The following is an 18,551-nucleotide window of genomic DNA, read 5'->3' as shown; positions in this document are numbered from 1 at the left end:
GCTCTGGGGTTGAGAAAACCACAGTGTTGGAAGTAGTCAGCAGCGCCCATCCAACAGCACCTGAGCTGACCTTACCCAGTGTTGTAATGTAACGAAGTACAAATACTTCTTTACATTTCTACTTACCCCGTCCAACCTGAAGAAGCACATCGAGATAGGTTAAATACATTTTCATTCAATGAAGCCATAATGTCATGTTGGGACCTGGTATCTGTGAACCATAGTTGGGCCTACATGTGTAGTCAAAAGCCTGACCGCATGTCTCCTTTGCTCTGGAGACAAAGGAGAGCTTCCAGAACTCAGTCTCCCAGGGTGCTTCATCTTCACATATAGGTGGTAAAACTGCTCCTGAAGACAACTCTCAACCACTATTGGTCACTGTGTGCCCCATGACCCATGAGGTCACAAGGCCAATATAAGCCGAGTTTCCTAGCTCTCTTCTCTGTTCTGCCTCTTCCCCTGCTGACCGCTCCTGGTGGAGTAGGTTCTGGCCCTGCTCTCCCAGCCAGGGAGACTTCCTCCCTACACAAGCTCCTCAACTTCCAGCAGGCCTGCCTGGAGCAGACTGCTAAAACATTCCAAAGGCAGTGACGCGAGAGCCTGCCTAAGAACTTCAGCACAATTGGCCACGACACAAGGTCTGACCAGCAGATGCACAACAGGAGCCACCAACCAACAAGACCACTTCCATCGACTTCAAACAGCACATCCAAAAAGGACCTTTCCCTCTTTTTCATGGACGGGTAACACAACTGGGCTCTATTATTACGCTAGGCTAAGCAAAGGACTGTTTAGTCCTATTTCTATTTCATGTGATGTTTATAAGTTTGAATTGTGTTGTTGTGATATTTGGTAATATGTTATTTGAAAGTTAATGTTAGTTCTGTTATACTGATCAGTTTCTTTGCATGCATCTAACTACTTTCTTTAACCTGGCACCAACACCTCACACACTCATTTCCACAAACTCAACACATACATGTGATCTCAGCCACATGGTCTCACAACTCCATCTTCATTAATGTTGCATAAGTGTGAATTTTGCCAACCTCTACACTGTCAAGAACTCCATATCCTTCAACTTTGCTAGCTATTGATGTGGTAATTTTGGTTATAGTTATTTATTTAATTATTAATCAGAGTTCCAAATTTGTAGTCAGTAAGACTTATTTCTTAAATTGGCTATCTTTTCCCTTCCTTTGAAGGGTGGTGCCCCGATTTATCCTTTATCAGTTTAATATTAATATTTTTAATATTAATATTTAATATTTCTCTGATAGCCACATTTATTGAATGCCCAAAAGCACACCATTTAATGGTGCCCCGCATGAAGGAAAGTACATAATCGTACCCCGCGCAAGGGAAAGTACATAATCACAACATTTTTGGTGCTCTGTGTGAGGCAAAGTCATGAATAATAACATTATTTTGACTCCTCGTGGAGCACAGCACAACAGTCAACGTTATTTAAGTGATCGCTGCTGATGACGGGCTCTCCATCTCCTCTTTAGTCGCATCCATTTTTTTTGCCTAAATATGGATTTATCCTCACCCAAAAGGCAGAGCATATTCTCCAGTCCCTGCAAAGGCTTTGTTCTCACATGTGAACTGGTCAACGCACCCCTCCAGCCAGCCACGTCAGATGAAGATTCAGAGAGACTGCATGGAGAGGACACTGTGATGGGAGAATCTCCAAGAGTAGTCACACCACTGGGGCTGTGAGGTGGCCACCTTTTGTGTTTTCCTCCTGTGGATGACTACTCTTCAGGGTAGGACAATTTCTCTTCCAGGAGTCTTTGGAGCTATTATATATGGATTGTTGGACAGAGCTGGAATTAGTGATACTGTGGCTTAATTGTTCATTTCTTCTTTGTTCCACAGGCACAGCAGCAGTGCAGCACGGCTAATCTCCAATTGGGACATGATGTTGCAACTTATCACCTAACTAATACTATTTCCAATAATGTGACTATGCCACGGAAATAATTCAGAAAAGAAAGGAGTACGTGGGAATTAAGAAAGTTTTAAAAGAGAGAGGAATCCGTTTCTAGACACCTATGGCCAGAATGAGGATACACTGGGACACCGGCCCATGGCCATGGCAACAGGTAGGAAACAAAGAGGACACCGCAACACGAGCAAAACATAAACTACAGAAATACCGAGGAATGGACAAATAAAGTATGTAAGTGCATCTAAATGAATAAGTAAGTGAAAGATAACACATGTTAGACACTGAAGACAAATAGTCTAAGAGATTGTATATAGGTCTTCAGTCTTCACTGTTAGGACTGATCGGACGCTGTATGTGTGAGCTATAATGATCACTTCATTCCCAAAACACAGGCTCTCTAGTGGTTCCAAGAGTCTGTAAGAGTAGAGCAGGAGGTCGAACTTTTAGCTATCAGGCTCCTCTCCTATGGAACCAGCTCCCAATCTGGGTTCGGGAGGCAGACACTGTCCCAGCATTTAAAGTAAAACTAAAAACCTTCCTCTTTGACAAAGCCTATAGTTAGGGCTGGATCAGGTGAGTCCTGAACCATCCCTTAGTTGTGCTGCTATAGGTTTAAACTGCTGGGGGAACTCCCATTATGCACTGAGCACTTCATCACTTCCCTCTGTCTCTCTGTCTCTCTGCCCCCCCACACCTGTTTATTTATTTATTTATTTATTTTAACATGTCATCATGTCAAAGTGTCACTTTGTCCTCCCATAGTCCCTCTGGCTCTTCTCTCTCTCTCGTTTCAGATAACTCTGGCACCGGGACTGCAGGACAACAACGACTACCATCACCATTGTTATCATTAATTACAATAACTCAGTAATTCATTAATATATATAATCCTGTTGTAGATCACTACATTGTTATTGTTATCTCTCTCTTCTCTCCCCCGCTTTCCACCCATCTCTCCTTTCCTCCCCCCTTACGTTTCTTTCCTCACCCCAACCGGTTGAGGCAGATGACCGCCCACATTGAGCCTGGTTCTGCCAGAGGTTTCTCCCTGTTAATGAGGGAGTTTTTCCTCCCCACAGTGCTTGCTCATTGTTGGAACTGTTGGGTTTCTCTACGTTAATATTGTTTCAAGGTTTTGACTTTTAAATGTAAAGTGCCTTGAGATAATGTAAAATATGAATTGGCGCTATATAAAAAAAATTGAATTGAATTGAATTAATGAGACAGATGCTCAAGAGAATCTGGATAGCAAGAATGGACCTCACTAAGGAGGGGCCCCCATATTTCATCTGAATTTCCCCTCAACCCACGGGGGAAACGTGGGGGGCAAGTGCCTACTGTTGTATTCTTAGTTCGATTTTTTTTTTATTGCTGAGTTGCTCAATGTTCTTTGGGCTATTGTTTGTTCTCATGGTATATAATATATATATATATATATATATATATATATATATATATATATATATATCATGGAGTATAATGCCATTTTCCAAAGCTATAAATGAACAGCATATCGTTAGTGTCGTTAAATGTTAATGGGTTAAATAATCCAATTAAAAGGACTAAGATAATTTTGAAAATGAGAAAACTTAAGGCTCAAGTTATCTTCATGCAGGAAACACACCTTTCCCAGGAAGAGCATGAAAAGCTGAAGAAATTTGGTTTTAGAAACACCTATTACAGTACTTGTAAACAAAGCAACAAAAGAGGTGTGGCAATACTTATACAAAACTCAACTAAATTTGAATGTCTAAAAGAAATCAAGCATACAGAAGGACGATATATTATAGTGAAGGGGAAACTACAGGAAGAGACGGTTACGTTAATTAATGTATATGCCCCTCCAGAGAGTACTAAACAATTCTTTAAATCATTATTCCCAGTCATGGCCTTAAAATCTGAAGGTATAGTGATATGTGCTGGTGATTTTAATATGATAATGGATCATAGGGTAGACACAACAAGTATAAAAAGAAATAAGACACATATATCTAAATTTGTAAACATGTCGTTGAAGGAACATGGACTGGTTGATGTATGGCGTGAACTGCATCCGAAGGAAAAAGACTATACACATTACTCTACTTTATATAACACCCCTCGCCCGGGGAGTAACTCAATGTAGAACCGCCACTGCCCTTAAGGAAGGTGGATTGCCACCCTCATGTAATGAAGCAATCATATCTGTAATCCCCAAGGAGGGTAAAGACGCAGAATATTGTAACAATTACAGACCCATTTCTATGCTCAATGTAGATTACAACATATACACATCCATTATAGCAAGGAGAGATCAGAATTTCATGACAGAATTAATTGACGAGGACCAAACTGGATTTACTACAGGACGACAAACATTAGATAACATAAGAAGGACCCTGCAAATAGTAAACTCGATACAAATGAAGGAAACTAAGGCTATATTGCTGAGTCTTGATGGCGAAAAGGCTTTTGATGGCGTAAATTGGACATTTGTATATTTAACATTAGAATGTTTTGGATTTAACAAAGAAGCCATTAAATGCATCAATACAATATACCAGAATGCTATAGCTAGAATAAAAAATAATGGTAGTCTAACAAAAAGCATAAAGCTACAGAGGGGAACATACCAAGGATGTTGCCTGTCCCCTCTCCTCTTTGACTTATACATTGAACCTCTGGCGCAGGCTATAAGACAGTGTGAGGAAATAAAGGGAATACATATTAAAAAACCAAAACATGTAATAAGTCTGTTTGCAGACAATGTAATAATATATTTAGAAAGACCTGATACAAACCTAACACATTTAAGTATATAAGTATATACGGAGACCACTCATTATATAAAACAAATGTGAATAAAACACAGATTCTGGCTTTTAATTATACCCCTTCCCAAGAAATTACAAATGCTTATAAATGGAAATGGAAGTCATAAAGCATAAAATATCTTGGGGTAACCCTAACAAAACAGATAAGCCATCTTCAGAAGATAAATCCAGCCATGTTTTCATTGTGATCAGATTCATATACAAATTAAGAGGATATTGAGAGATGGTCAACCATATCACTGGAGGTCAGTTCAAAGATTGACATTATTAAAATGAACATTTTCCTGATGCTGTTGTATTTCTTCCAATCCCTTACTGTCAAGATACAGTTAGAAAGATTTAAAACCTGGGACAAAATGATATCGAGGTTCATTTGGAGTGGTAAAAAACCAAGAATAAAATATAGCACGCTACAACTGGCTAAGAATCGGGGGGGATTCCCATGGCACTCCCAAATTTAAAGGATTATTATGAGGCAGCACAACTTGGTCAAGTGGTGTGACAAGCATTATAACTCCAAATGGAAAGAGATTGAGATGAGGGTGGCTAGCAAACCAGTGCAATCCCTTTTGGGCAACATTACATTGATAAAAACTACTAAAAGGTTCAATAGATCCAATAACCTCCCACACACTGACTATCTGGGCTGATTTCAATAAAAGGCATAGATTGGAAAAGAAAGTGAGATTGTTGAGCTGGATTGCATATGATGAAAGATTCAAGCCAAACTTGAGTGACCTGACATACAGGAACTGGGAGAGGAAGGGAATCACTGCCATGTGTACAATACTAAAGAATGGAAACAACATGTCTTTTCAGGACCTTAGAGAAATGTATGGATTAAAAAATTTGGATTTTTTTTAGATAACTACAGCTAAGGGATTATATTATAAGGGAAATAGGGAGCGCAAAAATATTAAACGGAGTGATAGATGTACTAATGCGAGTATATAATGGGTCAAAAATCAAGGTGGTATCTGTGTTATATCAAAACCTCAGAGACTGTACGAGTGCTTCAACTGATTACATTAGGGCTAGATGGGAGACGGAGCTGGTCCTGCAGTCAGGCCCCCAGTTTAGCCAGGCAGGGCCTCACAACCAGACACAGGTTAGGTACTAACTATAGGTTAGAGAGCGATTCAGAGGAACTTTATCAATACCTGTATCAAGAAAGATACTTATTAATGGAGGAGGTCGTAATTCATGATTACTCAGAGTAGTGAACCTGACTGAGTATAGAGACGTTTACATTGGTAGAAACCTCCCGTTTGGCACGAAGAAATTCTTCTTTCATTAAATTGTAAAAACTGTGCATGATTGATTTCTTCTGTGGTTGTTTAAAGAATCAGTGGTGTCAGTGATAGTGCTGTGCTTTAGAGTTCTGGGAAACACCACAGAGCAACTACAGGTTACAGATATTATTCATCTTTGGTTCATCATGTTCAGGAGGACAATATTAAGATCAGGACAGAGATTATACAAGGCTGGCTTAGGTATAAATGTGTGTGGTGGTGGTTTTAACTCTCTGACACCAAGGGGACAGATGACACAGAGGATGCAGGTTGTCTTATCTCTTATTTTGTGTCTGTTCTTGTCTCCAGTTCAACAATGTGCCATCAGGGAAGCTGACCAAACACCTGGAGGTGAGGCTGGCTCCTGTTGGATTATTGTAAGTATCGCACACATTAATGCAAACACACACAAACACACCTCTGAGCTACTGTTTCTATTTGTCTTCTTATGTGTCTGATTGTGTTTATGTAGCAAAGGAAAGGGGGTTTACGGGGCTCCAGGAGACAGACTTCCTTTTCCCGTGACCAACCGCCACTCACAGTAAGTCTGCCTGACTAGTTCACAGTCACCTTGTCTGTCATGAATTTATATTTCTTTGATTGAGATGCTTTCATGTTCTTTTCTTTCCTCACACTTTTAAACATTGGTAATTCATGCTTTCTGTGTTTTTTCTGTTTTTCCACAGAAAGAGAAAATGTGAGAGCTAGCAGGATGATGACATGCCGTATGTCAAGCTTTCGAAGACGGAACAGACACTAAACGCTGTTGCTGAGCTCGAAACTCCTGACTGTGCAGTCGTTGACCCCAACCTTGAAAAGAGAGTATGTGTCTTTGCTTTGTAGGTTTGAGACTCTGTGTCACACAAACCTCATCCAGCTGTGTCTATGACCACACTTCTAAAACCGTTCTCTAACTATAATTCTTGACATCATGACACATCTATATACCCAGATTTAACTTGTGCAAAACAAGAAAGACACCAGTTCATTGTTGATATGCATTATGATATATACCAAATAGATATTAGAAATATAATAAAACAAATGATTTACCAAAATAAAATTAAAATCGCGTTTATAAAAATACTATATATATATACATATACATACATACAGATATACATGCAGATATACATGCATTTATACTTCTGACCAAATGTATTTATGCAAATATTTTAATGACCTATTTTTCTTATAGTAGAGTAGGTTTTAATAATGTGACTTTACTTTTACTTTTGTTAATATAAAGTATTCTGTTACATTTCATTACTGGATGAATAAGAAGTATTTAAGTGGGTAGAGAAGAGACGGGGACTTTGATACTGATTATAAAGGCTCAGTATAGTGTATGACTTGCTTATGGATGAGGCACTGATACAATCCTGAAAACTATTATAACTAACAGGTTGTGGTTTTAACTCTCTGACACCAAGGGGACAGATGACACAGAGGATGCAGGTTGTCTTATCTCTTATTTTGTGTCTGTTCTTGTCTCCAGTTCAACAATGTGCCAGCAGTGAAGCTGACCAAACACCTGGAGGTGAAGCTGGCTCCTGTTGGATTATTGTAAGTATCACACACATTAATGCAAACACACACACACACACACACCTACCTCTGAATCTCCGTTTGTATCTGTCTTCTAATGTGTCTGATTGTGTTCATGTAGCAAAGGAAAGGTGATTTATGGGGCTCCAGGAGACAGAGTTCCTTCTCCCTGTCCAGACACAGGAGGCTCTGGAAGAGATGGCAGCTGACACTGTCGCTGCTGTCCAGACACAGGAGGCTCTGGAAGAGATGGCAGCTGCCGTTGCTGTCGAGGCACAGGGGGCTCAGGAGAAGATTGCAATGGAATTGAATGCTGCAAGAAACAGCTCTCTGTCAGCTCTCCTGTTTTCTACTATGGATTATCCAATGCATCTAGTTGAGGACAATCTTCTTCTCCAAAATTCAGTTAAAATAAAAAAAAAAAAAGATTACAATGGTACTTCAAGCTCCTGAAGTTTGTTACATTCTCCTATGTGTTTTAACCTGTAATGGAAATTACATTTAATTGCATGAGGGGACAATGGTTGACCAAATTGTTAATCTAAAAAGGGTAACCTTAAGGTTTATGATGGTGGCTTAAGAGACACAGAAATTGCCACCACAATATCCAACCAGATGTTTTTTCATTTATCCGACCACCTCTCGTTTTTTCGACCGGACGTCGTTGCTCCGGTCAGGTTTCTCATTTATCCAATCACATGTTGTATATCCAACCAGATATTTTGTCATTTATCTGACCACCTCTCGTTTATCCAACCGGACATTGTTGCTCCGACCAGGTTTCTCATTTATCCAATCACATGTTGTATATCCAACCAGATATTTTGTAATTTATCCAACCACCTTTCGTTTAAAAAAATGAGAAACCTTGGTGAGACAAACAAGGGGTGTTTGGATAAATTTATGAAGTGGGATGATTCAGATCCGTACGGACATTTTAAGGTCCTCATCAGTGCATAAAAGCAGAAGAGATCATTCTGTGCTTGGTTTCTCCTCAGAAACAGATCTCTGTCTGCTCGACAAGCTTTAAAATGATGGAGTACATGACAGTGGTTGTCCGATGGTGCCGTGTGCCACAGCCTCACATCAATTAACCCACATCAGGTCTTGGTGGTACATGAGCAGGTGGAACTGTACAGAAAATGAGACCCAGCATTTGAGAGTTATTTGCGCTCACCTATCCAGCGCTGGTGTTTGGAGCTATATAGCCAAACTGTTCTCTACAATGAAGAAGCTATGGGCAGACCCGACGTTTAATCTATTGGGCTCTGGAGCTTTTGAGTTATTGTTGACAGATAAACAACCATTGACTGAAATTGTCAACCAATATAGTGTCACATACACTGAGATTCAGCCAGGAGTTAGCTTCTACGAAAATGTCATGAAGACAGTAGCATTGGTGAAAGCGTGCAGTATGTTTAATTGCATGAGCAGACATGTATGTGAATGACTGACCAAAGAGTTGACCAAATTGTTAATCTAAAAGGGTAACCTTAAGGTTTATGATGGTGGCTTAAGAGACTTGAGTTTTATGGCCTCGAGAAACCACAACTTTATGGTATCTCTTGGTATCTCTGATTGGGATCTCACACCTGGGGTCTCACAGGGGGGTCATCCACAGAACATGTAAACAAATGGACAGGATATCTCCTCCACTGAGAGAAACTACAGGAGGGTAATAAATACCTTTGCATGCTTAGTGGGAGGGGGCTGCGAGTTATAGGAACACTGATTCTCCTATGTTCTTTTCTCATTTGTGCATGCCATTCAGGTGATGTGTACTGATGAGTCCATCTGCAGATGCTGAATTAAACTTTCAGAAAGAAGTGTTTGACTTTGTGCTTGTTTCACAGAAATTGCCACCACAATTTTGGTGTTGTCGGCAGGATCACTCTTGTGAGAAGACACTCTGGATCTCAGGGCTGAAAGGTAAAACTGCGCAGGGAGTCTGGGACTCTGACCTCAACCTCCCTGACAAAAGAAGGTAGAGACGTGAGGGCCTGATGCCTGAGAACCAAAGAGTGCTCTCACTGCTGTGATCCAGCGGACCAATTAGCACAAAGACACTGTCTTTCTGGGAAGACAAATTCAGAAGGGAAACGGTTCTCTCACAGGGTGAGTGACAGACGTGTCTGCATGGCAAGGTTTGGAACCAATGTAGAATCAAGGAAGCTTCGGGTGTTCTTGGAGATCATGGGTGGTCTTGTAGACCACAGAGTTAATATAGAATAAGCCTGTTGGTGATCTTAGAGAAGGTCACATAGTTAATTGGGAACTAATGAGTATGGTATTAGAATAAGCAGGTTGGTGATCTGAGAGGAGGTCACAGAGTTAAGGAGTATGGATATATACAAGATATAATAATAGGGATTGAAGGTAGGGATTGAACTAATCTCCAAGTCTCAGTGTGTCCGACTAGACCCTGATCTGGACTCAGCTCCACCGAGAGGACAACTACAGCCAGCAGCGGTGCAGTGTGATGACCAGCAGGACACTCAGCTGCTACCGGTGCAGAGGGCGCAGGCGGCAGCTCCAGCTGTCCCTAACCTCCATCCAGACCTCGACCTTGTTGCAGCAGAGGAGGTGGATAGGCCTCCATCATGCACCACTCACATACTCCACGGCGAACTGGGAAGGAGGCAATTTATGATTTGAATGCAACCCTGCAAGCACCGATAGTGGAGGTGGCTGCAGGAGATGGAAACACTCAGCTGATCTCCAGACCATGGTCATTCACCAATATGAAAGAACCTACCATTTCATCTCTCCCACAAGTGTTAAGTGGGGGAGCGGTATGCAGTGCAACTGGAACCAGCACTGAACAGCAGAGACTGCTGATGACTGAGATGGGGACTCAGTATTCGAAAGTGGCAAGATCTGTCTCTGCACAGGAGCGGAGAATGGTGAATCCAGCATGGGGTCATGCTGATCATGCAGGAAAACTCTTGAACAGCAAGACAAAGAAAAAGGACACCTGGCAGCATATCAAAACCAAGTCTGCGGGCACAAGAAATTTCATGGACGGAGAGGAAGGGGACGTGGAAGAACTGACGCTTGTTTCAAATGTGGCAAAATTGGACATTAGATCAGGGATTGTCCTGAGAACCAATACACATAGTGCGATTGAGTAGCGGTGGAGCTGGGGACAGTATATAGAGAGATACACTGTACCATTGTTTTGTTAAAATGAGGTTAAGGAAATTTTAAACATTAATTTTTGTTGTCACCACGCTGGCTGATATATTTTATAGGTAGAGATTTGGTGTGTTCATTGAGTAATATGCTAATTTTAACATCACAAGGCGTAGATGTAACTAGAGGATTTGATACATGCATATCAATGGAAGATTCTGAACTCTTCCCTCACCTCTGTAAGTAACACTTTTCTTGTGTGTTCAATCACTGTGTTGTCTCAGTAGCTTAGATTGATTCACTGGAAAGGTATCAAATTCTGATCTCCATGTTCTATTAGGCAAAGGAGAACAAAAACAATTAGTATTGAAAGTTTTGGAACTTTGGACCAAAAGGGGTTATGGGAAGGGAAAAAACATCTGATCCCAATAATAATAATAATTTGATCAGAGGTTTAGAGGTAAATCACAAAAGATTTCTGCAGTGATAAATGCAATTATCTTAAAACAGTTCTTAAAACAGATCAGATCATTATAGCAGGTGATTTCAATATTCATGTAGATGTTGCCAATGACAGCCTTAGTTCAGCATTTAATTCAATAATAGACTCGATTGGTTTCACTCAACATGTGAATCAACCGACCCACTGCCTGAATCACACTCTTGATCTTGCCCTGACATATGGCATTGACATAGAAAATATAACTATTCCAACAGAACCCTCTTCTGTCTGACCATTTTTTACTTACATTTGAATTCAGAATTGTTAATTACGTCAATTCTGGACGGAAATTCTATTATAGTCGATGTCTATCCGACAAAACTGTTCACAAATTTAAAGAACTGCTCCCCTCTTCCCTTCCCTCTCAGCCATGTGTCAGTACTATACAAGAAGATTATCAAGACCTTACTCCCACACTTTAAGGAAAATGTTTAAGGAAAATGTTTTTAAACATCTTTTTTTACTTAAAAACAACATAAACAGTAGTGCTGTCTTGAGGTAGACATTAGAATACAGACAAGCGTGTCCTCCTTAGTTTACAGATTTTGTGCGAGAAACACCAGCCTGTCAACGGCATCTGGCTTCAGAGATGCTCTGTGGCAGGTCACAATATTGCCACTGCAGCTGAAAACCCTTTCGGAGGGTGAACTGCTAGCTGGTACCAAGAGATACTTTTTTGCCAGGTGGCTTAGAGCTGGAAAGACAAATTCATGATCCTTCCACCACTTGAGGGGATCAGTGTCACTCTCCACACTTGCTGACTGCAAGTAACTTGACAGTTCATTTTCAATAGCCCCCCTCTTGGTTGGTGCAGTGGTGGTTGCTGTGCGCTGCTTGAAGAAGCTTGCCAGTGTCTTCTTAGCTTTTGGTGCCACTGCTGCTGCTTCTCCATCTGCAGGCTCAGGCACAGTAGGCACACGTAAGTAAGGCTGCTGACAGCTGCTCTGATCAGCCAGTAGCGTCTCCACCTCCAAGACAGCTCTGTGCTTCAATGCATCGACCTTTTCACTTGGGATGTAGGTGGTCCTGAACCGTGGATCCACAAATGAAGCCATCTCCAGTAGGTCAGTAGTGGCTGGTTCAGAATACTTACTGTTGAGGTACTCAACAATGCTGGTCTTGATCGATTTGCGAAGCTCGCTATCACCCTCTTCACATGCCAGGAGACTTTCGTTAAAAAGGTGCAGCACAGGTTTCACATATGATAGAGTGATGTACTCCTCACCTGACAAAGCATCGGTAAAGTCCTGGAGAGGTTTCAGGACCTTTTGGACTGCTTCTAGGACCTCTAAGTCCTGCCAGGTAGGGACTAGGTGTCTGGTCTTTATGTCACTAGACAGGACTTTGGCTAGTGCTCCTTCCTGCTCCAGGACTCTCTCTATCACCTGCTGCCTTGACCCCCAGCGTGTGGCAGACTCGGTTATGAGTTTGTGACTTGGCAGACCCAGCTGAATCTGGACTTCAGCAAGATGTCTCCTTTTCTTCCAGCTGTATGAAAAACAGCTTACAACTCTTTTGCACAGAGAAATGGCCCGAGTGACGCGCGTGTCATTCATGCCATGTCCTGTCAGAATCATAAAAAACTATTAATTAAATGGGTTTATGCGAGAAATTCAACTCTGGTTTCACTTTAACACACTCATACAGCCAAGTGCTTTCCAAAATCAAGCTTTAGATTTATTCTACATTAATATTATTTTCTCGTTTTATAGTTTATTTTTTTAATCAACACCAGTCCTAAACATAAATAACAAATATTATATTCATTTATTTTCTGAATTTTAATCCTGTAAGAGATTTTTATGTATTATTATTTTTGTAGAATTTATAAATGATGACTTTACTATATGTACATTTACTCATGTTTCGTTCTTGTTGTTGTTCTTAGAATGGATGCTATTTTTTAATGCTACTTCATATTTCTACTCCACTAAAAACTCCACACTGTTTAGGCCTACGTGTGAAAGTTGCAGACAGACACACACAGGAAAATAAGGAAAAACTAACATTTTAATATGTTTTTGTTTAAAGTAAAAAATCTGAATACTCCTTAGAACACTGCACTCACCAATAGCCAGGTGTAATCTGTGACTGAAGCACTGCATCTTCAGCCACTTGTTCAGCTCAACCGCTTTGACGATGTTGCTCCCGTTGTCGGTTGTTATAGCAACCAGATGCTTTTCTTGGAGTTTCCAGCTTGCAATTGCGTCCTGTAGGGCCTCAGCTATATGCTCACCAGTGTGATCCTGGGGGAAATAACTTGTCTGGAGACACACTGTTTTTATCTCCCAGTCTTGAATGAAGTGAACTGTCACGCTCATGTACGGCCCACACGTCCTGCTCGACCACATATCGCTGGTCAACGCAAAATGGGTCACGTTAGCGAGCCGGTCAGCAAGGCTCAGTCTGACTTCATTGTACATTTGTGGCAGTGCTTCTCGTGCAAAGTAGTTGCGACTGGGAAGCTCATATCTCGGGTCCATAGTTTTCAGTAGCTTTTTAAATCCGACTTGTTCCACAGTTGCAATAGGGACCATATCTTTAGCAATGTGATAGCCGCTGCCTAATGTTAGGCAACATTATCAGACAGCACCACATACAATTCCACTGCTATGCAGACGACACCCAATTGTATATTTCCATGAAGCATGATGAATCTAATCGCCTAGTTCAACTTCAGGAATGTCTCAAAGATATCAAGGCCTGGATGACCCAAAATGTTCTACTTTTAAACTCAGTTGTAATTGGCCCTAAACATCTCAAAGAAACACTGTCTGACCAGATAGTCACTTTGGATGGTGTCAGTCTGGCTTCCAGCTCCACTGTGAGGAACCTTGGAGTGTTGTTCGACCAAGACATGTCATTTGACCCCCATATTAAACTAGTGTCTAGGACGGCTTTCTTCCATCTGCGCAATATTACCAAAATTAGAAACATCCTGTCTAAGCAGGATGCTGAAAAACTAGTCCATGCGTTTGTAACCTCTAGATTAGATTACTGCAACTCTCTATTAGCAGGATGCTCCATGAAGACTGTTAAAAGTCTCCAGTTGGTCCAAAATGCTGCAGCACGAGTGCTGACAGGAACTAGAAGGAGAGATCATATCACTCCTGTCTTAGCTTCCTTACATTGGCTCCCGGTAAAATTTAGAATAGAATTCAAGATCCTGCTCGTCACTTTTAAAGCCCTCAACAATCACGCCCCCTCATATATCAAAGAGCTGATAACACCTTATTATCCAAGTAGCTCACTTCGTTCCCAAAACACAGGGTCTCTAGTGGTTCCAAGAGTCTGTAAGAGTAGAGCAGGAGGTAGAACATTTAGCTATCAGGCTCCTCTCCTATGGAACCAGCTCCCACTCTGGGTTCGGGAGGCAGACACTGTCCCAGCATTTAAAGTAAAACTAAAAACCTTCCTCTTTGACAAAGCCTATAGTAAGGGCTGGATCAGGTGAGTCCTGAATCATCCCTTAGTTGTGCTGCTATAGGTTTAGACTGCTGGGGGAACTCCCATTATGCACTGAGCACTTCTTCACTTCCCTCTGTCTCTCTGCCCCCCCCCCCACCCACCTGTTTATTTATTTATTTATTTATTTATTAGTTTTAACATGTCATCATGTCAAAGTGTCACTTTGTCCTCCCATAGTCCCTCTGGCTCTTCTCTCTATCTCGTTTCAGATAACTCCGGCACCGGGACTGCAGGACAACAACGACTACCATCACCATTGTCATCATTTATTACAATAACTCAGTAATTCATTCATATATCTAATCCTGTTGTAGATCACTACATTGTTATTGTTATAGTCAGCCTTGATACTGATGGTGCCAAATTGTTCCCGGTCTCTCTCTCTCCACCTCATCTCTCTCTTCTCTCCCCCGCTTTCCACCCATCTCTCCTTTCCTCCCCCCTTACTTTTCTTTCCTCACCCCAACCGGTCGAGGCAGATGACCGCCCACATTGAGCCTGGTTCTGCCAGAGGTTTCTCCCTGTTAATGAGGGAGTTTTTCCTCTCCACAGTCGCCTGTGCTTGCTCATTGTGGGAACTGTTGGGTTTCTCTATGTTAATATTGTTTTAAGGTCTTGACCTTTAAATGTAAAGTGCCTTGAGATAATGTAAATTATGAATTGGCGCTATATAAATAAAATTGAATTGAACTGAACTCCCTCTTGGCTGGACTCCCAGCCTCTGCAGCTAAACCGTTGCAGCGTATCCAGAACGCTGCAGCGCGCCTCGTTTACAATCTTCCCAAATTGTCCCATGTGACCCCCCTCCTCCGTGACCTCCACTGGCTTCCTGTTGGGGCCAGCATCCGATTCAAGATGATGGTGCTGGCCTTCAAGGCCATCAATGCAACTGCACCTGTCTACCTCCAAACACTAGTCAGACCACATGCCCCAGCGAGAACACTTTGCTCATCTACATCAGCTGGCCGACTGGTACCCCCATCACTGAGAGCAAACAAAGCCCGCTCAGCGAAGTTGCGACCCTTCTCTGTTTTAGCACATCAGTGGTGGAACAAACTCCCGACCAATGTCAGGACAGCGGAATCGCATTCCATCTTCCGCAAAAGACTCAAGACTCATTTGTTCAGACTTCACCTCGACCCTGACTCCTGAGAACTGGAGATGAAGCTGAAACAGCGCCAAAATTTTCAGTGACATTACGGGAGGGGCATTACGTCTATAGTAGTTTAGCACTACCATAGACAATGAATGGGAATGTGTTTAGGGCCGTTTAGCTAAACAATCCACGGCTGCTGCGCGGGAGACAGGGGTCAATTCCCCGATGGAGAGGAACATATTTTTTACATAAAATGTCGAGAATTTCCTGTGAAAGTGAAAGAAATTTTAAAAACTGAATCCACACCTGCATCCACATTAAATGGGTTCCTCCCCTTCCATTCATCAAGTTTGCACAGGATCTAGAAAAGAGGGATTGTAGAGGAGGAAAAGATGTTCTCCATCTCATACATTATTATCTATTTGCTCAGGGTACTTTGTAAAAGACGAATAGAAGAAATATCATCTGAAAGAGGACAACAGTTTTGCTCTACTTCCACTGAATGTTGCTTGGTCAGAACCACTTCTTCCAACTGTCTGATTAAAGTTTTCATGACTTGTTCAGCATAATTTATATAAATAATATATAGATATAGATATATAAATTGTATAGATAATATCAATATACCTCTAGTAGCTGGGTTAAAGAAGACTGTGACTGTGTGGCTCCTCTTCATTGGAGGGATGAACACAAGAACAGCGAGATACTGTAGGACGAGGACACTGAGCCAGTGAGGCACGGCACTGTACTGACTGGCCCTGAACTGGATGTTAGTGATGTGCACCGTCTCCAACAGACTGGCCACCATCAGGATGAGACTGATGCAGAAGAAAACGTCTGCATACGACAGTTCAGTCAACTTTTCAATAACATCATGTATCTTAGCTATGATCTTGTGTTGGAAATGATGTTTACAATAAAACTTGAGGAACCTGTTGTTCACAATAAATTAAACAAATTAATAATTTCTTTTAAAGTCACACTGTCCCGTTGACCAAATAATTGACACACTTTTCAGTGGAACTACTTTCTACCAAGAAATGTTCCCTTTCCAGCATCACAGGGGTCGGACACTCACTGATGAGAGGCGTCCCCCTGGTGATGGGCAGCAGGTTGTTCATGATGAGCAGGATGAGGGTCATCTTGAAGGAGGACCGGTTTGGGGCCCAATAATACTCAAGATTAAACGTATGATACATCTTACTGTCTGGTTGTTCACGTATATGAGGGGCAGAGGAGATCTCAGCATGTAGATTCCTGAAAAGATCAATGGTTCAGTTACAACCAGTATACTACTGTTTACTTCCTCTATTTACTTTGTATTCTATTTACATGCTGAAAAACACATATGGGTCACAGTGTAGAAATTGTTAAATAAAACTTTTGACTGGGGCTGAGGCCTTAAGACAACAAGACAACAATAGACTTTATTTGTACACATTCACATGGATAGATATAATCTTTTTTTCTTTTTTAGAGTTTATTAGTCTAAGCCAAGAAATATAGCCTATATATCATCAAAAATCATGTACAAATACAGTAACAGAAAATCACAGAGACGGATGTAATTTAATATAAAAAACAAAGAGACACTGTGACACATACATTTGCCCGTCATTTATCTGGTCTTTAGTCAAACAGTCTCTTACCTTTGCTGAATAAAACACCTCACATGTGTAAAGTAGTTGTAGAGCAACATCTGCTGTAGTTTGTTGTTCTTCAGTCACGGAAGTTGAAGGAAAAGTCGAGGAAGAGAGACAGAGATGAAGCTGAAACAGCACCATAATGTTCAGTCGCCGGGAGGGGCATTACGTGCATAGTGATTTAACACTACCATAGAGAATGAATGGGAACGTGTAAGGGACGTTTAGCGCAGAAGGCCTGTGTTCGATTCCCGGCAATAGACTATTATTAGCCAATTTTTTGTATTTCGAAAGTTGAGCAGATGTAATGTCAGCATGTACTTCTGGAATTTGTTTATTTGTGTAACAGACAATGAAAACCATTTGAAACTTTTTTCTTGAAATATCACTTTTGTAATAATAAGATAGTAAAGTGGGCCTTTTCATGTTTTGAAAAATTTGTGGCAATGACATTGACTTGAAATTGAGAGCAGGCACTGCAAGTCAGAACTGTTCATCAATAGGAAACACAAGCATAGCATTCTGTTTACACGGTATATTTTAGAAGCTCAAAGAATCAAGACTGTTCCCTTCAAGTCTAAATCACTTTTGTATTGGGTCTGTTGTTTGCATTAGGGGCCAGCTGGGCTTTTAGCCCCACCCTGCCCGAGGTGTGAGTTGTTGGGCCATGAAGAGGTATATTGTTATCGTGGTAAAAGGCTCAAAGTTAACTAGAAAGTGATTCTGAGATTTACACACTTCCAGCACTACCAGTAATTCTTTCAAAATGACTTTACAAGCGTGGATACGTCATGAGCCATAGTCATCCATAGTTATGCTGCTATAGGCCTAGACGGCTGGGGGATCACCCATCAGGCACCAGAAACCAGCACCTTCTCTCTTCTCTCTCTGCCTTGTTTATTTTATTGTATCTTATTACATGTCTCTAATTCCTTGGGTCTTCTCCTCCCCTCCTTGGTCCATGCTGTGCGGCTCTCCGGAACCCATCCTGGCTCGGGTCTTGATGAGGGATGGACCTAGTGAGGTCACCGGTTTGTCGCAGGGCTAACGTGGAGGGTCATGCACCAGCACTCTCACCTGAGGACCTCTCACCTTTGGAGCCA

The 18,551-nt window shown here is 41.4% G+C and overlaps 1 protein-coding gene across 1 annotated transcript; it reads right to left on the bottom strand.

Annotated features, from left to right (window-relative positions):
* Nucleotides 1–11,777: 11,777 nt before the first annotated feature.
* On the bottom strand, nt 11,778–13,778 carry LOC138413691 (E3 SUMO-protein ligase ZBED1-like). The gene is made up of 2 exons (XM_069539096.1): nt 13,310–13,778; nt 11,778–12,805 (listed from the first exon to the last, which is right to left on the bottom strand). The coding sequence occupies exons 1-2, from the start codon at nt 13,776–13,778 to the stop codon at nt 11,778–11,780; spliced, it is 1,497 nt and encodes a 498-aa protein (XP_069395197.1).
* Nucleotides 13,779–18,551: the final 4,773 nt, after the last annotated feature.

The sequence above is a fragment of the Paralichthys olivaceus genome, chromosome 14 (genome assembly GCF_024713975.1).
Source record: "Paralichthys olivaceus isolate ysfri-2021 chromosome 14, ASM2471397v2, whole genome shotgun sequence".
In the NCBI taxonomy this organism is placed as follows: domain Eukaryota; kingdom Metazoa; phylum Chordata; class Actinopteri; order Pleuronectiformes; family Paralichthyidae; genus Paralichthys; species Paralichthys olivaceus.
Note: the sequence above shows the minus strand (reverse complement) of the source record. Positions and strands in the feature narration are given on the sequence as shown.